This window comes from Patiria miniata, unplaced genomic scaffold (genome assembly GCF_015706575.1).
Source record: "Patiria miniata isolate m_02_andy unplaced genomic scaffold, ASM1570657v1 HiC_scaffold_9, whole genome shotgun sequence".
NCBI classification, from domain to species: domain Eukaryota; kingdom Metazoa; phylum Echinodermata; class Asteroidea; order Valvatida; family Asterinidae; genus Patiria; species Patiria miniata.
Genome location: NW_024037076.1, coordinates 430,250 through 452,270, shown reverse-complemented (window position 1 = coordinate 452,270; position 22,021 = coordinate 430,250). Strand labels below are relative to the sequence as shown.

Below are 22,021 nucleotides of genomic sequence, written 5' to 3'. Positions count from 1 at the left end.
ATGATGGCTTATGTGGACTTGTGATAGCTTATGATGGCTTGTGTGGACTTGTGAGAACTTGACTAAGGGTTACAGTACTGGTTATTATGCACAGTAAGGGGTGCGATCGGCTTCTACGCAAAATCAAACACGTTTAAATTTATCACATTCGCAGCTTTCATTCGACATTCATTTTGAAAGCTTAACCCTTTCCTTACCATGGGCGACTTTTGTCGACAAGAAGAACCCCCCTGCTGGTTTCCATGGCCGACTTTACACAGAACACCCTCAACACAGATATATTCACTACTTTTCAGAAAGGCGGCATGTTGATATGTTTGGCCGCCCATACCTCAACCATATACCAGCTGAAAGAGTGTTTTCGGATCGTTCTAATGGTGTAGTTTATTCATAGTGTTGCCATTACACAAAAATGAGAAAAGTGCTTTAATAGAAGTATCCACTCACAAATTGAGGTATGGAGTGCCATTCGGTCATGTGGTGAAATGGCTTGCAGTTTGATAAATGGAACCAGATGAACAAACAGGCATAACTTTCTTATCTTTACACATATGGACTTCATTTTTACATCACATAAAAGAGTAAGGTTCGAGGAACAAACTTTACACAAAACACCTATGATTTAAATCACTCCTTGGCAGTGAAAATCTGGGTTGAAAAAAGTGAGTTTTGGACTTGTGGTCATTTTGTTCACGCTCTAGTGATTTCCGCATGACTGAGCAAACAATTTGGTCCTGGAGAGAGCCAAGTCAATAAACAATGTGGTAATGAAAGGGTTAAAGGGAAGGTACAACATTTGCAAACATCAAAAAAAGAAATGATCAAATTATCACAAAATATTTTACTGGATTGTTAGGAAATGACAGTCTAAAGCATCCTGTAAAATTGTGGCTCCTGGCGTGCTGACATTTTCAAGAAAACTTGTATTTTTCCAATGCTGGTCGGCAGACCAGCGTTGGAGAAAACTGGCTTTTTTCAAAAACTGCTTCTAATTTTTCATATTTAGTTATTCTGCATTTTCTTTGCAATTGATTACACACCTGTGAAGGGGTGCAAGCCTGCTAGACTGATTCTCTGACCTTACAATTCCCCAAAGTCTATAAATTGTTCAGTTTCATCTGAAGTAGGGTCAGGGAACCAGACTACAAGAACATGATTGGTTTTCTTGGATTTTCCAGCATAGCCCTCCGAACCCAAAACGTGAAGCAAGTCAGTTCGACAATATTTGCTATAACATACTAATCCTCCAAATCCATTTATTTCTGAAAGTTGCAGCAAAAGCAAATGTTGTACATGTACATTCCCTTTTTAGCGTAAGTTTGTTATGCGCATTTAAAGATAACTTCATCCTAGCTGTTATTTTTCCGTATCACCTTTTTCTTAACTCAAAAGTTACTAATAACGGATTTGTTCCTCTTTTTATAATTTAGGGTAGAGACTTTGCCAACAAGCATTACAGCGGCCTGAAGACGAAGCTAATTAAGGGGAAGGTGAGACAAGCAAGCATTTCTTCTTTTAAAGAAGGCTTCAAAAGAGAAGAAATATTAAAAGAAAAAAAAGTAGAGATTTGTTATTGTTTATAAAGTCAACTTATGTAAGTGGAGTGCGGGCCTCGTGGTCTGGTGCTTTAAACTCGTAATCTTGTGGATAATTCTGCAGGTTGTGGGTTTGAGTCTAGCCTGGGGTTACGGCGTGGCGTATCCAGAGGGGGTGGGGGTAGGGGAGTGGCACCTTCCTCTCCCCCCCTCCCCCCCCCCCCCCCCCCCCCGGCAGATTTTTTTAAAAGATTTTTTTTTTTCAGTAACTATTTCCATAAGAGTTCTGACATGAAAAAGAAAAGAAAACCAAGCTCCAAAAACCATAGCAATGTGCTGTCTACAATTTGGCGCGGATGTGAGAGTGCGGTTTCATCAAAACCTGGATACCGTACGCCACTGGGTTACCGTGTGTGTGTTTCTTGAGCAAGACACTGCGTCACTCATTGCTTCTCCCATAAAACCAGAGTATCATTACGTTTTTAAACAGTGCTTGTTAAGCCGTGCAGGCAATGTATTAACAAGTGTAGTCCATATCGCGTCATGGTTTTTAATTACTCTGACATTTGTTGGTCAAAAAAATGTAATATTCCACAAGTTCCTGAATCCAGCCTCAGCTACATGTAGGTCAAGTAGAGCAAGTTTCCAACCAAACAATGTGCCTTCCTCCCACAGGAAACGGAAGACTTGGACATGTCTCGCAGGCACAACAATCGCCAGCATTCCTACCTGGACATCTCTCTCCCCCTCCCGACGTCCAGCGCCCCCTCCTCCCCCTCAAATAGCCCCCAGAACAGCCCCATCCCCTCCAGAACCACCGTGGACGTCCGAAGGGTAAGCTGACATTTTCAACTTCTGCTGCTCGCCCAGGCAGAATCTTACTTACTTTCCGAGTGGCTTTCTAGAGTAGTGTTGGGAGAAGTCAGAGATTTCAAAATCCGGTAATCCAAATCTTTGTGTCGCCTAAACGAAGTTTTGGGAGACACTTACCTATATCAGTCCTAAATTCTGTATGGCCAAAGACCTGTATGACCGTTAACCCGTAGTCTAGACCCGTACTTAATTGAACTACTTGTAGGGTTCTCATACAAAGAGAAATTTAGGAAAAAATGCTACACCGCTACTCAATACCCCAGAAGTGAAATTCTAAAGCAGAGGAATAAACAGAAAACAATTCGCTCTTTTCACACTTCCGCCATGGGCACGCAGAGCCTCGATCTGGCAACTTTACACAATGAAAAAAGCCGGTTCAGTGATTCGCATGCCAGGGTTTAGATCACTGAACTGGCTTTTTTCATTGTGTAAAGTTGCCAGATCGAGGCTCTGCATGCCCAATGGCGGAGTGTGAAAAGAGCGAATGCAAGTACACCAGAACTCCCATCCGCTGGAACGTCAGTATGTATGTATGTACATGTATGTTAGGTAAAGTTTTTGAAAAAAAATGTATAGCTTCTACATGCTTTCATGGATTTTGATGAAGCTTGGACATGTTGGATGCAGTAGCCCTTGGGTGGGTAGACACAATTCTTCATCAGATTAGTGATGTCAAAGGTCATGTAGGGGTCATTAGAGGTCATTGTTCAAATATGCTTCAAATTTTTCTTTGTCTACAGAATTTGATGGTTTTTTTTATGTAACTTAGAGTGATCCTTGGGGGGGGGTCATCAAAAGTCTTCCGAAATGGAGGTCAAAGGTCATGTAATTTTCAAGTTACGGAATTCTAAACACAACCACCGTTTTAAAGTTCTGTCAACGGATCACAAAAAGGTGTGTGTTCTTTCAGCAAAACAAAAACAAATCACAAAGGGATGTGTGTGAAATGTTTTCGTTTTGCTTAAAGAACGCACACCTTTTTTGTGATCCGTTGACAGAACTATAAAACGGTGGATGTGTTTAAAATTCCATAATTTGAAAAGTACACGAGTGATTTGAATGATTCTTGTACTAAAAGAAAGCTTATGAATTGGGCTTTCATATCCTAGATTTTGAAAGTGCTACATGCAGAACTTCACTAAAACAATTGTCCCGACAATTGGGTTTCGTTTTTTCACTCATCCTGTATGCGTTTTTCGTTATCAGTCGTGACCAATGATTTGTTTTCGTATTCAGTCCACGTTCCCACGTGTCTGTGGCAATGCCACCAACCTGCGTTGAATTTTCATTGGGAAAGCATTACAATGTGAGGCCCTCAACTACCCCAAGATCAACACTTTTTCTGGCGCATTACTTAAAGATAAATTCAATGCTCCTAATCTGAAAGTCTAAAGAGATCACATCGGCATTTGTACAAACACCTGGTTTTTTTTACCAGGATCCAAGAACATGATTTGTAAGTCGTTACCCTCGATAGGTTTGCTTATTATTCATTTCGTCGCAATCTCCAAGGGATTGTGCGTAGCCAATTCAAATTAGGAATTGTTTAACCCATTTGCTGAAGTTTCTGAAACACTGACATTTCTGGCACAGACAATATCATCATTTTGCTCATGATTATGGAGATTTGCAAAAAGCAAAATATGTCCCAAAGCAGCAAAATTCATTTTTAGAAACTATGGCATTACAAACGCTAAAACGTAACGGACACCATTTTTGTTATACATTCAAAAATGAAATTGTCAAAATATCATGAAACATCCTGCTTGATTTTGAGTAAATAATAGGATCAAGCGTCCTGTGAATTCATTGGGCCTAGTATGCTGTCATTTTTTGAGAAAAAAAAGAAGATTTTATCATCATTTTCTTGCAATGGTTATGACCAAACCGTTGCACTTTCAATAGAAACCTACCAGTAGGCTTGGCGTTGAGAAAAACGCAGATTTGTTTGTGGATTTTCAGAGTTTTCTCAAAAAGTATTTCTACCGAGTTGAAATTTCAACCTGTAGGCATGGTGGGATATTTTTTTAATAAGCTGCTTCAAATTTGGGGAGTGTGGCCTAGTGGTTAGGATTCGTGACTCATGATCAGAGGGTCAGGGGTTCGAATCCAGCTACGGGTCATATGTTGTGTACTTGGGCAAGCCACTTCACCCAACTTGCCCCTCCCCACCCAGGAGTATAAATGGGCACCGGCATTAGCCGGGGAGTAACCTGCAATGGACTGGCATGCCATCCAGGTGGAATAGAAATATTCTCAGTCGTTTTATGCTTCCGAAACCGGAGATAAACGCCGGCCTGATGAGCCACATTGGCTCGTTACAGACTTTACTTTTTCACATTTTTGGTGTTATTCCTTGAATCCACAAAACACATTTTTGAATTTGCCAATTGTGTCCATCACTTTTCAAATTAATTCCATTCAAAAACTCAGTTGAATAAGCCCTTGAAATACTCTTAACTCAAAACAAGCACTTAAATGCAGACAGATGTATTTGCGATGATGGATGCACATGAAATAAAGATTCATTTCAATAATGAATGCACACACACAAAAAAATCTCTGCTTTTACTACTCAAACAAACACGCTTGCCTCCTTAAGACAACTCCTACATGTTTGCTCAAAGCCTACTTGAAATTCCTGTTATCTCAGAGGAGTTTGCAAGCTAGAACTAATCTCCATTGCTTATGTATGAGATTATGTATCCCATATTATGAAACTTGTCTAGGGAGACTTTGTGTTGCCGGCTTTGACCAAATGAAATGAAATGAATCTTTCAACTCTAGGGGCAATTCTGTCGTTATGAAAGGAAGTGTATTGTCCATGACTGAGCCAATTAACCATGATATCTAATTAATGATTCAGAGAAATGATCCAAAACTCCTAGTCTGTAAGGCCAAAAAAAGAAGTCTTCAGTTTCTGGTATGGAGCTTGCCCCAAAAGTGGTGCAGCGACACGTTTTTTTTTTTTACATCTTATTTTTTTTTCTTTAAATGTCGGCTGATGTTGCAGATGATGCTTCAATCCCTTTCACTCAAAAATATCCTTAAAGATGGAGCTTGAGGTGACCTCAGTAAGGCCATAAGGCTTGAGAATTCTGCACCCACTTACAATCTCCACCGAAACGAATAATCTTCAGGAAATTTAAATAGTCAAGAAAAAATCAGAGAAAATGGTGGTACATAGACCATACAGCGACATTGATATTGTGCATGAGCTGCCAGGCTGTTCATTAGTCTGCTCCCTTACATATTGTGCTAATTAAAAAGCATTTACAGGTTCAACCTACATGACCATCGCTCCCTCAGTCTGGCTTCCAGACGCACAATTATAAACTTACATCACCATCTGCAAATGGTGCCGGACTAAATTCAGTGCAAAATATATGGGAGCCCAGAGAGGCCACATAAAGCTTATTCTCGATCATAACCCCATCTAAAAACACATTGAAATTGTGCAGCAGCAGGATTCCAGTCAAACCAGTGAGTTTGGCAGTTTTGGAGACATCATCTTATATTGCAAAAAAAAACTTGTTAATTTTGCCAACGTGCACGGCTACGGTGAAGCGTGCGCAGACCAGAAACTGAAGATTTTTTTGGTCCTAATCTCCTTGACCATTGCTAGATGATATATAAGATATGGGGAGTCAGGTTGGCGTAGCGGTACTTTCCTCGCCTTCCACCGCTGTGACCCGGGTTCGAATCCCGCCTGGGCCAATATGTGGATTGGGTTTTCAGTCCCTGCCTGATTCTGTGGGTTTTCCTCAGAATATTCTATTCTAGGGTTTTCCTCCCACATCTAAAACTGTACTTTCTTCACATTGTCTTCTCTTTACTGGGCCCCATGGGAGACCAGTGGATTCCAATGAATGGGCTACCCAGTTAAAATAATAAATAAATAAATAATTAAATAAGATTTGAAAATATGTTTTCAGGTTTATTAACCGAGGTCTTAAAAGCTCTGTCACGAACAGTATAAATGCCAGAATTACCCGTTAACAATTGTTTAAAAGGATTATCAATTGCTGAACAATACATTTTTTTGTGAGAAGTTAAAACTGTGGAGCTGAAAAGGATTATCAATTGCTGAACGATACATTTTTTTGTGAGAAGTTAAAACTGTGGAGCTGACCGAAAAAATAACACAATGAAATGATGCTAGTTTTGTAAGTGCACTTTAATATATAAAAATTCCTCAGAAAATTTCTCGTCCGATGTCCGCAAAAATGAAATCAAGAGTTGTGATAATGATGCAGATATCTTTCAGCAATCAACAATCTCTTTAATTTTTTTTTTTATTTTCACAGAAAACTACATCTAATGCTTCCCGCCGGATCTCGGAGGAAAATGCTCGGCCGATGACCGTGGCGGGTTTACCCAACAGGAGGACTTCGAATGATAGGTGCGTTATTTAAGACACTGTAGGATCATTAGCCCAGGTGGACTCCCTTTCCTCCCTACGTAACGGAGGGAGTCCAGGGTATAAAGTGCTCAAAACCGGGCGAAAAAATTTATGACCAATATTTTCAATATTTTGACCTTGTTGGAGAAGCTAATTGTTACGTCGTAGTATTCTATGTGTCCTTATCTATTGGGCCGCTGGGTTCAGGAATTCCATATGCGATGCTGACTGACGTCAATCAGGAAAATAAACTCGAAAGCAACGTTAAACTTGTACGTGTTTGTAGACTCTTTTCATCAGTTTCTCACCGCCGAGTCGTACATGACGTACGTCCGTGCAGCTTGTAGTCTGGTTCCCTAGACCTGACAATTATTCTCGGCGCTCATATCACGTCGGGTCTGGGAGCCAGACTATGCAGCGTGAATATGCAGTGCGCACGCGCGATTTGCTTAGTAACCATCCTCATACGCACGCGCACTTACTTGAAGGCGCGGTCGCTAATCCAATGACCGAGCGTGTTTTCGCCCCAGTTACCAGAAACATGTTTCGGCTTTGGTCATTGGTTGAGCGTTTTCGTGACGTCGGTTGGCTGGAGTGACGTCACTGTTCCAACCAAAACTAAACAAATGAGGGCGCTAGCGTGCGTGCGCGCTTTCGTGCGCACGTACATGACGTACGACTCGGGAATAAAACTGATGAAAAGAGACTACAAACACGTACAAGTTTAACGTTGCTTTAGAGTTTATTTTCCTGATTAATGTCGGTCAGCATCACATATGGAATTCCTGAACCCCTGGATCAATAGAGAAGGACACATAGAAAATGTAGGCGTGAAATAAGCTTCTGTAACGAGGTAAAACGTAACAAAAATCTGGTCCAAATTTTGGGTGGTCTTATGTAGAGAATTCTCACCCTGGACGTTAGTCGTAATGCAATGAAGACTTCGTCCAACCTGGGCTATAGGATCATATGCATTGATCCCAAAAGCAACCTACCGAATTAGTATCAAAAAAGCTTACTTGGATTAAAGATCGTACCGGTACTAAACACCCCGTGAAGTTCTTCGGTCTGGCTTGCTGTCATTTAGAAGAAATCAAGAAATGTTTGTGATTTCCAACGATCGGTCAATGGATTGCTTTTCCTAAACAGACATCAAAACGTCGATGGCACATATGGACCACAGTACTTTTAGTCAATTTTTGTTACAGACAGACTGACCACCAAGTGACATGCAAACCCCCCCCCCCTTTTTTTTTAAGGTTAGATCACTGAACTCCGCCCACCTTTCCAGAGGTATTTTGAAAGTCAATAGAAATCTTTAAAGGGAATATACAACATTTGCAACCATCAAAAAACAAAACTACCAAATTCTTATCAAATACCTTACTGGACAGTTTAAGTGAATGACAGTCTAAAGCATCCTGTAAAATCATGGCACCTGGTGTGCTGCCATTTTCAAGATAAGTGGTATCAATTTCCAACGCTGGTCGGCCGACCAGTGTTGCCATTTTCAAGTTGCACTCGGGTCACAAAAGAACCTGATATTTTCCCGCTGGTCATAGCTCAGGTGAGGTTGATCCTGAACAAAATAAGTCAGTCTCCGACTCAGTTTGTGAGGTTGACCTTAGGGCACTTTAGGCTTGAAAGATAAGCTTGAGTTTTTTTTTTCTTTTTTCTATAGCAATCCACCAACCTTACCGCTGAAGAGTAAAACCTACCGTCACCCGAGCCAAGGCGACAGGGACTCCCGGGAGGAGGGGAGCCGTCGGGAGACTTCCTCTGACATGAACCTCATGGACGACATGGAGCAGCTCTTACGGAAGATCGGCTCCAAGGAAGATCTGACCGAATCGACCACGAATGAAACGGTAAGAGCCTGCGTATTACTGTAGAATCAGGACGGAAATTTGGGTCATTTTTCCAAAAGATCAGGGGCACATTTCAGGTAGAGGGAAGCCAACAGGAAGGATCGTCTGATTTGAATCTCGTGGTCTCGAGCACTGAACCTCATGGTCTGCGGGTAATTCTGCAGGTTGTGGGTTCGAGTCCAGCCTGGCGCGTGTGCCTTTGGGCAAGGCACTTTGTCACTCATTGCTTCTCTCCACCCAGGAGTAAATGGGTACCTGTAATGGCAGAGATGGTAATTGTGAATGAGTTTAGCTTGCTTGCGCCTAACAGGCAGCATGGAGCTGTATACTCCCCAGGGAGCTGAGATTGTCTTTGCAATGTTTCCTTGGCCCAATGAGCAGGGTAATAATGATGTAGCGCCTTGAGCACCAACAATGGTGGATTCGTGCACTTTTTAGTATATAAGTATTAGTATTGGAAGAAGATTTGTTCAGGGACAACTCTCGAAAGAAAGCTTGCCACTTTCTTACCCAACTGAATGGAAGTTAGATGATAATGATAATAATGTTGGGCTTAAGTGTTCTCTACCACTATACTACAAAGCGCAAAGGGTGTGTATGTGTGTTTACTCATATAACATGTATATGGTCTTATGGTTGCACACCAGTAAATAAATTTCCATAGACCCCAACGATAAATGCCCCCACTTCAGAAATTCAGGAAAAAAACTAACAACTCTCTGAGGTGTTCAAGACATACATCAAATTAAAGCTTATTTCATCATCTTTCATTTTCTGTTCAATTTTCTGGAGGTTAACCAATGACTTTTGGGAGAAATTTCCATCCAAAGATGATCACCTCTAAAAGCAGTCCTGAAGCCCATCGCCATTTTGAAAATGGACGCCTACGCTCCAGTGCAAAATATAGCTAATTTAGTGCCAAATCATCATCCACATTTCACAGAAATACGAGCTCGCAGTCCTCTGCACGGCTTCCAACCTTATGTTTTTTACAAATCATCAAGTTCACGGCCTTAAAAATGCTCTAACACTGAAGAATTTGAGGGCATGCAAATCGTGATTTGGCCGGCGTAGGCAATTTCGGACCTATTTACTGGCCTGCACCCTTATGGGGTACAGGGAAACAAAGGGTAACAATAGGGACAACGGTACCGGTACCTCGCAATTCGGTCTTTAAAATCTCAGTACCCCAGGAGTGAAAAAGGCTATGTACCGGTAGTACAAACAAATGAGAACAATATTAGGGAAGAAGAGGTGGACGGTGGTACCCCATAACTACCCATGTGTGCAGTTGCGTGTGTTCACGAGTTGTTCACGGGTGATCACTCGCAAAACACGCAAACACCCTCGAAAGCGAAAGACAGGCAGCAAAGGTGCCTCCTACGTGAAGCCGGCAAGATGCACACTCCAACTTCTAACCAAAGTCACAAAGCGAAAGGTTTTACAATATTACCCCTGTTCGTCAGGCCATGAGACCTCTTTTCTGCAGTTGCTCAAGATCAGCGCAATCTGGTCTGTACCCTCACAGATTACCCACTAATTTTTACTCCTGGGTTTAGAGAGGTATGTAAACTGTCTTGCCCATGAACACAAGCAACACGTTCCCCATGGCGCTTCACAACGAAACAGATCATGTCAAGCAGATGATCGGCCCATTTCATTGGACACAGCATAAAATTGTGCTTTTACCTCGTAAGCAATATTTCACTGGGTATTTTTTGGCAACAGTTGCACATTTCTATTGATGCATCACTACTTGAGATATTTTTGTCAAATGTCAACCGATATTTCAAAACATCTCTCAAGTCTGCATGAAAATTGTTACCCGAAACTGAAGAATGTACGTACCATCCATATATGGGTCATTTTACCGGGTTGGGAAGCAGTGCATGTTACATCCATATATTTGGTTATATTATGAAAAGTATCAATGCATTCTAAACAATTGCTCAACATAATATTTGTCTTAGGGTGTTTCAATACTGGAGAGAGTTTGAAATCGTTTGAAAGTACTTTGACAAAAATATGAGCAAAATGTATTAATTCGGACGTAACATTGACACCGTGTCCACACAACCAAGCTATCATTTCTGCTCCATTTGATACCTGACTACCATAACAAAAGCTGTTTTTATTGTGTTGCATGTATAGTAAGAAGTACGTAAAGTGAATTTGGGTGATGTTTCGCAGAAATTTAAAAAAAAAAAGTACAAATGTCACATTTGAATGTAACACCGACTCGGTGTCAATGTTACGTCCAAAATGACATTTTTTGCTCATTTTTTTGGCAAAATACATTGAAATGATTTCAAACTTTCTGCAGTAGTGAAACACCCAACAACAAATATTACGTAGAGCAACTGCTAGCAAGGCACTCATGCTTTTCTTAATATGGTCATATGTCACACATTGTTCCCCAACCCGGTGGAATGACCCATATGCAAATAGAAGTCTAAAAATGTCTTGTATTATTTGTCATTTTTGTTTTTAAAGGGAATCGTATTTCAAAAACAGCTTATGCAATTTGTTTTTGCTTGGATTTTGGCATTAAAATATGAGAACCCTCTAAAAGATTGGACCATCCCAGATGTACATAGAACTCTAAAAATTGTCTTTCAATTTTTGTTATTTTTTTCTTTCAAAAGAAGGAATCATATTTCAGATAAATATTGTGCAATTTCTTTTGACAGTGCAATGTGTTCTTTTTGTGGTCCGGATTTACGCAAGAAAAAGTGCCGGAATTTTAAAAAGCAAAATAATAATGCTCGTCATTCGATCGCGGGCTTTGTTGAAAAAATTCGCCAGCTGTCTTTTTGTTATTTTATAGGCCTGCCAGGAGGATCCCACGCACGAAATGCACTAGGATTTCCTGAGGGATTTGTGGTTGAAAACCTACCGCTGTCCGTCCCTGAATAAAAAAGAAAATCCTTTTATAGCTCCCCAAGTGAAAAAAAAAACTATCAGAATAAATTTCTTGAGATGTTGCTGTATGTCAGTTCTTATTATAGATATTAAGTTGTTCATGTAGCACAGCTCACTAGCGTCCATGAAGAAAAATATATTTCCCAGCGAATGGTTGCCATTTTCTTAATTATTTTCTCGTTAACGGAGATGCGCATTTCCACACTAATACAATTGACTGCCTATTTGGAATTTGAGAGGGGACACTGGAGGGTATGAAAGAAAGCTAGCTATTTTTTTGACTTTTCCCTGTACATGTACATGTACTTTCCTAAGGCCTTAAAGGGAATATACAACATTTGCAAACATCAAAAAAACAATATGATCAAATTATCACGAAATACCTTACTAGATTGTTAGTGAATGACAGTCTAAAGCATCCTGTAAAATCGTGGCTCTTGGTGTGCTGCCATTTTCAAGAAAACTTGTATTTTTCCAACGCTAGTCGGCCGACCAGCGTTGGAGAAAACAGGCTTTTTTAAAAAACTGCTCCTAATTTTTCACTCTTTAGTTATTCCACATTTTCTTTGCAATTGATTACACACCTGTGAAGGGGTACAAGCCTGCTAGACTGATTCTCTGACCTTACAATTCCCCAAAGTCTATAAATTGCTCCGTTTCATTTTCAGTGGGGTCAGGGAACTAGACTACAAGAACATGGTTGGTTTTCTTGGATTTCCCAGCATCTCCGAACCCAAAACGTGAAGCAAGTCAGTTTAACAATGTTTGCTATAACGTGCTAATGCTCCAAATCCATTCATTTCTGAAAATTGCAGCAAAAGCAAATATTGTACAATCCCTTTAATGATCATGATACAACAAAAATATAGGGGACATTTTTTGTACCTTAGGAATTACTAGGGGTCAATGTAAATAATAACATAAGTAACATGGACAGAATAACTTGCTTTTAATTGACAGGACACCGATAATCGTGTTCATAAATTCACCCAAATGGCATCTCATTTATATTCATATAACCCATCAGATTGTTAAGTCTCTAGGGGGTGTGCAAAATCATATTGAAATTGGAGGATTCAGGACTGTTAGGGCTATCAGCCAAATTAAACACAATTTTCTTGGTCGATAAGACGCTTACATGTAACTTTACGTAACGTGAACAGAAGTTTGTCACAAATTTCTGTCCAAGTTACGTACATAATATTGTGAACATAATACTCTGTGACGTCTTAAATATACAGTTGATTGTCTTGGTTTTTACAGGTAACAATGTTGTAGGGATAAGAATGAAAAGGCACAATATTTGATAAATACATTTAATGTAATTATAACTTTCAATCAATATTAACTCTTTCAGTGCCCGCGAAATTTGAAAAGTTTAACCCTAATGTGCCCAACTTCGAGCAATTTTTGTAATTGTTCAAAATGTTGTAAGTTTTACTCACTAGATTTGTTGTTGATGCTCTCTGGTATATCCTTGATACATTGGAAAGTCAATAGTAGTCACGTACATAGTGCTGCACCCTGAAACACTGTCCTGCACACAGGGGAATTCCGCACTTTTTGCAGAAAATACGAGTGTCAGTGCTGCGCCCTCTCGCAAGAACTCGAATGAAACAGATAAATACAGGTCGTACCTGAATGAAAATGATATTATTAGAAAGAGCGAGAGCGCCCCCTTGTGATAAAGTGCTTAATACGTTTGGCGATTTTAAGTTCGAACATTACCTCGTACAGGTTGGCAATTTCGAATTAACAAATATACCTCGTACATGTACGACTTTGGCACTGAAAGAGTTAACCATTATTGCTTCGTCCTTCGGATGATCCGTAGGTCCCGTGTGTTGTGTAATGCACGTTAAAGAACCCAGTAACACTTATTGCTAAGAGAAGGGGTTTGCCCTGATGTTTCTAGCAGTGCATTTACATGTATCTTCAACCATTTGAAGGCTGCACTTGCAAGGATGAAGAAAAACAATGCAGTAGGGATAAGAAAATGAAAAGGCACAATATTTGATAAATACATTTTTTTTGTAATTAAAACTTTCAATCAATATTAACAAACTTTCTGTCCATGTTACATGTGCATACGTAACATTCTGAGCACACATATCATGTAAAATCAGCCTGGAAAGTCTTAAATTCTTGGTGAGCACAATCCTCAACAATGGGGTGGGAATGTACAAGGGGAAAAGAGGACAAACAACTTGATATTATTATCCTGCTTCATTTCCCAATCCCATGTCACACTTTTGTACCCCTTTTGTGTGGAAAACCTAGAATGGAGTTCCATGTGTATCTTTCTATAAATTTGGTGTCCACTTTTTTTGGTCCTGTCCCGACTACATCTGACATGTACCAGTATGATTTTTATAAAATCTGGATGCTTTCCTTAAAGCCAGAGTCCATCATTTGCAGCTATCCAAAAAGTAACTGACGTAATTATTGTTGAAAAAAATACTTGGTTGAAAGATAGTAAGGGGACTAAACTCCCTGTGAAATTATTCTTTCTGGCAAGCTGTCATTTTGAAGAAATCAACGAAAGAAGGCCTTTCCAACAGTGCGTCTTAGGAAGCACCATGGAAATTTCCGTTAGTGATTCGTTTGTTTATTCGGTGAAGCGCAAGCATTGGCACGACGCACACGCGCCCGTGGTTGCTATAATCGTCGGACCGGTGCACGACATGGCGTAGCTGCAATCTGCTAGTGAGAACGTGTCTCGGACGCTGAATTCAGGCCCAATTCAAAAAATGATTCAGCAACTTTTGATTTGAAATCGAGATCCTAGAATGTTGTTTTTCTTGAAAAATATACAGCTAAAGCTGAGCTGAAACTTCATCAGGTTAGTTGTTCAGAACCCTTTTTGAGATTTTGAGCACTTTTGTTGCTTCAAATGAACAAAATGCACAAATAACAAATTATGGACTATACCTTTAATGCAGTCGTCCTCCAAGAGAGAAACCGATAGCAAACTACATACATACCTGGCCAACAAACAAACAAAATCGTTTGACGTCATCTTTGAACTTGAACGTCAAATTACATAGTACCAAGGTAACAGGGACAGGAAAAAAAGGTCACATTTTTTACCCTAAATGTATAGTATGACCTATACATCAGTACATGTATGCTATTTCACTTAGACTTGTGATGAGTTGTCTGGATTATAAACCTGATATTTTAGTGCTTTTGTTAATAAGTCTGGTCTTACTGAGATTGAACATACTGGTATGTGAGATACATCATGTACCGGTACGTATCCGGGAAACGGACGCCCACATTTTAATTGACCATCATATACAGAGAATGGAGTTCCCATATGTTGTCTTGCTTTGAAATGTCATGAGCTGTGTGGATAAAAATCATAGAGCTATACTAAATTACTAGAGCGCTAACTCTTCATTCTTGCGCGCGGAGACGCTTTGAAGCCGCTCTGGGCGCAGACATTTTGAATTGATGTGCGTGTTTGTAGAACACAATCAAAATAGATGGATTGGATTTTAAAAGTGTATTCTAAATGCAGCGCGCAAGTGGAAGACACGCAAACAACTTGAGTGCGTCATGACGTTTAAAAAAACGTCACGGCCAAAAGCATCTGCAGCGGTGGGACGCTCAGATGTTGTGCTGTTTGCGTAGAGCAAAATTGCACGCTCATTTGCTGATGGTGCGTTTCGGTTTTGGGCGTATCGGCTTTGATGACGCACCGGTTTGGAATACAAACGCAGATATGCAAATACCGTACAAAAGCCGTACAAAAGTTTGAGCTTTCCATAGGTTTGTGCACAAACATGGATGCGCCCATCAGGCATTACTTTGTACGTCGAGTTAGCGCTCTAGTAATTTAATATAGCTCTATGATAAAAACAAACAGCAAAATATGTTTGTTAGTTGATTAGTTCGTGTGAAACATTTTCTGACGTTTCTTCATCGTTTTTTTATACTTTTATACTTGTATACTTCACTATTTTATTTCTCAGGAAACATCAACAATTACATGCACAGATGACCAAAGATACAAGGGATACATAAAACGAAAGCTTAAGATATCCAAAAAAAAGAGACTGTCTCAGCAAATGTGCCAAAACAGCCAATTATAAAAAGAAAAAAAAAGATAGTTAGGCGTAGATTATCAGGGTTTTTTGGGAAATTAGATTTTTTTCCTGATGTATTTTAACCAAACAGAAATTTTGGCCATTGGCAACTTCTGAGGGAAAAAAAGGCTAATGTGGGTTGCGTATGCACCTATGTCGTACAACAAATATCCAAATGAATTTATTCCAAATTTACATAACTAAAAGTGGGTGGATTTTGTTGTTTTGCTCGATGCCTCCTTAAAAGTTTTGTGTTTCTAGAGAAATAGCAAAATTAAAAAAATTTAAAAAAAATTGGAGGGAACTCTTAAATAGCACGGGAAGATTTGGGTGTTTTTTTTTACATCTGTGTTTGGAAAACCTTTAAAGATGTTCGTTTTCGGATTTGCTATCCTGACAATTTTTCTTTGCTTTTGTCGATCCAGACGTCTGCGGCAGACGACGCGCCGATTCCAATGCCGCGCCGGCGGCGAGTCCAACGCGACAGCTCGGCGTCCAAAATCGTCGGGCAGGCCATCCAGCGTCCCCTCATCCCTCCCCCGCCCATCCCCCCGCGCCGAGAACGCCGTCACGGGTCCCAGGAAAGACTCGTCGATATATCCAACGGGGAGGAAGCCGCGAGGGAAGTTGCTCTATCCCAGGTGCAAGGGACGGCCGTTCAGAACGCTTTAGGCGTAGATTGCGAGGATCACACCCTGGTGTTCCAATCGGTGCACCTGAACAACAACGCCCTCGCGGGTTACGTCCCGGAGGGCGTCCCGAGCAACAGTTCGGCTCAGACCCTACTGGCCGATTACGGACTCAACTTCGGCGCGTCGGCTGCTGCGCCGACCGACGCCACATCGTCGCCAACGCACCATCTGAGCATGCCCGGTCTGCGGGCCACCAACAGCAGTCCGAACTTGCAGAGTTTCAACCGGAGTACCAGCGGTCCGCCGCAGATCCTGGTCCAGCAGGTCTTAGTCCAGCAGCCCCCGGCCAGCACGCTGCCGGATCTGCTCAACCCGACAAACACTGTTACCCGGCAGAGCGGGAGCTCGGTTTCCACGGCAACCGCGTCGGCTGTGAAAAGCCCACCGGCACACCCCTTTCAACTTCAGCAAACTCCCTTGCAGCCCACGGCAGCCTCTCAAAACCCGTTCCAACAACCCAGCGCGACAGACCCTAAAGACCCGTTTGCTGATCTAGTCTCTTTTCAGCGTGAGGGAGGTAAGGAGTCATCCAATGTTGTTATCTTGTCTATCACAAGTCCTGTCAAAAGTAAATCACAAGTCCATCTAGAAGACTATTCACAGTACATGTAAAAGGAGTAGAACACCAACATTTATTACTATACCTCATAAATATTCATCAGGCAACCGCGACATTTCATTGGTCCATTCCAGCATTTCAACCGTGTGAAAGTTTTTACTATCACCCTGTGTCTTCTCACGCGCGTTTGACGCGCAAAAACCAGGGAGGTACTATTACACACCTGGGTCGCAGGCTTAGATTTGATTCAGAAGTGTGTTATCTCTTTACCAACGACGCATGTGCTTTTCGTGCGTACCGTGCAGAACACCAGTGAGGACAGTTGCATGTGCCAGTCTATTACGGCATACATCAAGATAGCGACCGGTGGTGCTCGCTTTGCGATTTTAACCGAGGAGGAAGTGGGTGAAATTTCACACAATAAAAATAAATGCAGTGTTTTGCCTGAATGTTAAAGTTATTAAAATACACAAAATTAACTCTCTATTCTGTCTGTCTCCTTAAATTATAATAATGTTTCACTTTATCAAAAAACTGCATGATCAAAAACATGGTGGAATGGACAAATAGATTACCGCAGCTGTCCGATGAATATTTATGAGGTATAGTAAAACAAATACAACATATTTTTGCGGGGAAATAGTGAAAACAAATGACCCCTCGGTGTTGCATGATTAGGACTATCTCCCGAGGCGAAATCATCTACGCCTCGGGGTAATTAGTTTTCACTATTTCCCGACAAACCATGCTGTATTTGTATAATAACAAATGAATGTTTTGTTACACTTTATTGAGTCGCTTTTGACTGCACTTGAGTCTGGAGGACATGTGATGGACTTGTGCGATCCTTTGATCACTGCTATCATTTGATCCTTCTTCACTGATCATGTGACATGCGAAAATGTGATCATGGGACCCCAAATTGCAACCGTCGTTACTGATCATGTGATCATGGGAACCTACTTCACTGATCATGTGACATGCGAAAATGTGATCATGGGACCCCAAATTGCAACCGTCGTTACTGATCATGTGATCATGGGAACCTACTTCACTGATCATGTGACATGCGAAAATGTGATCATGGGACCCCAAATTGCAACCGTCGTTACTGATCATGTGATCATGGGAACCTACTTCACTGATCATGTGACATGCGAAAATGTGATCATGGGACCCCAAATTGCAACGGTCGTTACTGATCATGTGATCACGGGAACCTACTTCACTGATCATGTGACATGTGCAAATGTAAACCACCCGACTTTATGTCCTTGTGATTCAAGTTCATCGACAAAATTCCAGAAATAAAAATCGTGGCTATACCACAAAATTAATCTTAATGTTACTTTACCTTAACAGGAATATCAAAATTATGTAACAAAAAATAAATAAAAATTTGCACCTGAGACATTGTACTATCGGGTACATGTAGGGCTTAGAATTAATCTTGGCAAACATGCTGCGATTTTAAGTACCTTGGTATCTGTTTAACCCTCAAATTTCAAGACCTAACAAGATTTTTCGTAGTATTTAAATTAAAAAAAAAAAAAACACTGCCCTCTGAGTACATGTACACAGGCAATCTAGTCCATGTTGACGTCCGCTGACGTCTTCTGTCAATTCCAACCTTACCAAGATTCGCAGTCACGTGCGAAGAAAAGAAACTCCACACGATCTGGACAGAGAAGATCCATGGCTTTACCTGTAAGCCGTGGGCAACAGAGTTTCCGAATTGTGTAGAATTACTGAACCCTTTGTCCTGTTTACATGCAACTGTGAAAAGAACGTGTTCTTTTGGAAACAGAACACAATCTGTAATTCAGAAGTCGTCCGACGCCTTTGGAATTGGGTTTCGTGCCAATAAATGGGTCATTTCCGACGGGCTATTTGGCAAGGGATTTTCTTGAGTAAGGTGGGGGTGGGGGGGGGGGAGGGATATTGTGGTCGCGTTCTTTTCTGGCATTGGAAATTTTTGACTTGTTTTTGGCATTTTCGCAAGGTATTTCTTTTGCATTGCCATCAGTAAAGTTCTGCCAAACATTATATTCAGTTACTTCATTTTTGGCTGGTTTTTGAATCCTAAAAAAAAAAAGTTTTCCATAAAATGATTATATATTTTGGGATATTCTTCTACAGATGTATACTCTGATCAGCCTTGTTGAAAATTGTGTGGGTTGTGATCCAGAAACTACTGGGGAAAAAAAATTGGAGTAAGATGATTTTTTTTTTGCAACATTTATCTTCCACTCATAAATACCTAAGACAGTTTACCCATTCCAATTGGTCGAGAGCCCATCAGGTGGCCAGTCTTAAACGGATGATAAAGACATGGCTAGCTGGTCTTAAACACTTTTGCAGTGTCACATGAAATTTGGACTCCTAAAAATCCAGTGCCTCGAGTACCGTTTTATTGGTTGAACGTTCACAATCCTCACGTACCGAGTAGGCATGCGCATTACTACCAGTGAGTCAGTATTTTTTGGTCTTAAATTCACAACGCAACGCCCGAGGTGCATTCTGCGCAACATCGGGCAGTACGCGCGACGCGCGCGCCAATCTCCATAAAAGGAGTTGTTTACATCTTACTTGCGAGCTGAACACTCCGAAAAGTTTTGATTTTTTGACGGAAAAGGTATTTATGAATGGGAATAAATATGTGCTCGGTCGGTATTAATAATAAAAAAATAATAATTGTGCTTATAAAGGGCTTTCCATCGTATCAACAATCTCAAAGCGCTTTACAATTATTACCCCGTTCATCAGGCCGTGGGACCACGCGGCAGCCGATATCAGCGCTCAATCGGTCCTCGACCTTCACAGGTACCCATTCATACTCCTGGGTGGAGAGACATCACTCTGTTTAAGTAAAACAGTAGGCCTACTGTTTAAAGCCCGAGTCCATCATTTGGAGCTATCCCAAAAAGTAACTGGCGTAATTATTGTTGAAAAACATACTGGTTGAAAGATAGTAAGGGGACTAAACTCCCTGTGAAATTATCCTTTCTGTCAAGCTCTCATTTTGAAGAAATCAACGAAAGAAGGCATTTCCAACGGTGCGTCTTAAAGGGAATATACAACATTTGCAAACATCGAAAAATAAAACTACCAAGTTTTTGCGAAATACCTTAATAGGATGTTGGTAAATGACAGTCTAAAGCATCCTGTAAAATTATGGCACCTGGTATACTGTCATTTTCAAGAAAAGTGGTATTTTTGTATCAATTTCCAACGCTGATCGGCCGATCAGCGTTGGAAACAACTGGCTTTTTTTTCAAATACTGGCCCCAATTGACCATTGCACTTGTTTGCAATCGATTACAAACCTATGAACGGGTACGAGCCAGCTAGACTGGTTCCCTGACCTTACAATTCCCAAATGTATGTAAACTGCTCTGTTTCTTCTTATATGGAGTCAGGGAACCAGACTACAGGAAAATGATCGTTTTTCTTGGTTTTTATAGCATTTTCGAACCCAAAACCTCCAAAAAGTTAGTGTAACTATATTTGCTTTATATTTCAAACCCCCCAATTCCATCCATTTCTGAAAATTACAGCAAAAGCAAATGATGTATATTCCCTTTAAGAAGCACCGTAGAAAAATTTAAATAAGTAGTTCGTTTTGTTATTTGGCGCAGCGCGCACAAGCATTGGAACGACGCACAGGCGTGCGTGGTTGCTATAATTCGTCGGATCAGTGCGCGACATCGCGTAAAGCTGCAATTCAAAACAATTCGAAACATGATTTAGCAACTTTTGATTTGAAATTGAGATCCTAGAATGCTGTTTTTCTCGGAATATAAAGCTGAGCTGAAACTTCATCAAGTAAGTTGTTCAGTATCCTTCATTAGATTTTGAACACTTTTGTTGCTTCAAACGAACAAAATGCACTAATTACAAATGATGGACTATAGCTTTAAGTAAAACTGTAAAAAAAAATATTAACCACAATATTTTACAATTCAAAATCTACTGATCATTTTGAGGGGGAAAAAAATCAATAATTTGTTTCACCCCTCAAAATGATAAGTTGAGTGATAATTAGCCTTTATCAGGCATGCAACTTTTCCTCGGATCAGCTGATTTCCTGGTTTTTATTCACTTGCATGTATGCCATAAAAAAACACTGTACAAAGTCTTGTGAAGATTGGAGTTTCCTCTTTTTTGTTACTTCAAATTTGCATGCCTAATAACATAAAGCTCAGCCTTTTGAACAAACAACCTTTCCACAAAAGTAAACAAAAAATACATTTCCCCGGAAAAATAACCTACCCAAGGCTTTCTAAAATAAGATTTGAATTCAAATCCCAAGCCAACGGCAAACTTGTCACATTCTCATCATCAAAGTCCCCTGAAAAAATTCACAGCAAATTGTGTGCCCTTTTTTGTTGCATGCCTAAAAACATGAAGTTCAGCCTTTTGAACAAACAACCTTTCCACAAAAGTAAACAAAAAATACATTTCCCTGGGGAAAAAAGCCTACCCAAGGCTTTCTAAAACTAGATTTGAATTCAAATCCCAAGCCAACGGCAAACTTGTCACATTCTCATCATCAAAGTCCCCTGAAAAAAATCACAGCAAATTGTGCTCCCATTTTTCTAGGCGTTATATAGTGAGAGGTTTAAAGCAGGAAACGTAAAAGCTTTCGGGTGTTTTTTGTAGATGCGTTTTCCTTGGAACTGCAATCACAAATTGACCCGGCCGTTGGAAAAGGCCCCCAAGTCTATAGGCTTCACTTTTGCTTGGCAGTCTTGCTTTCTGGCACCACAGTCGAGATTTTCTTATCCATATCCATAACCTGATACGTGTATATTTGTTTTCTTCCCTTTAAAATTTGGTCAGACATAAATTAAACCAATAAATACTCCTGATCATGCTGATTGATGGAACAATTTCAAGGGTGAAAAATAACGACCAACTTTAATTAAGGAAATAAAAATGTGAGTGGCCAGTTTTAAACAAATCAGAGAATGGCCCAGAGCCAAATTCGTCAATACCATTTAGTAAAAAAGTCAAAACACGTCAAAAATTCACTGTTTCGCAACAGTTTTGTTCAACAATAGGGCTGTGCGTCGGAAA

The 22,021-nt window shown here is 40.5% G+C and overlaps 1 protein-coding gene across 3 annotated transcripts in view; it reads left to right on the top strand.

Moving 5' to 3' along the window:
* LOC119720227 (DENN domain-containing protein 1B-like) overlaps positions 1–22,021 on the top strand; it is a 63,368-nt gene that overhangs the window by 39,513 nt on the left and 1,834 nt on the right. For all 3 annotated transcript variants that reach the window (XM_038189842.1, XM_038189843.1, XM_038189841.1), the window contains 5 exons: positions 1,431–1,490; positions 2,211–2,369; positions 6,716–6,810; positions 8,492–8,678; positions 16,117–16,900. In XM_038189842.1, the coding sequence (XP_038045770.1) occupies positions 1,431–1,490; positions 2,211–2,369; positions 6,716–6,810; positions 8,492–8,678; positions 16,117–16,900 (1,285 nt within the window). The remainder of the gene's footprint in view (positions 1–1,430; positions 1,491–2,210; positions 2,370–6,715; positions 6,811–8,491; positions 8,679–16,116; positions 16,901–22,021) is intronic.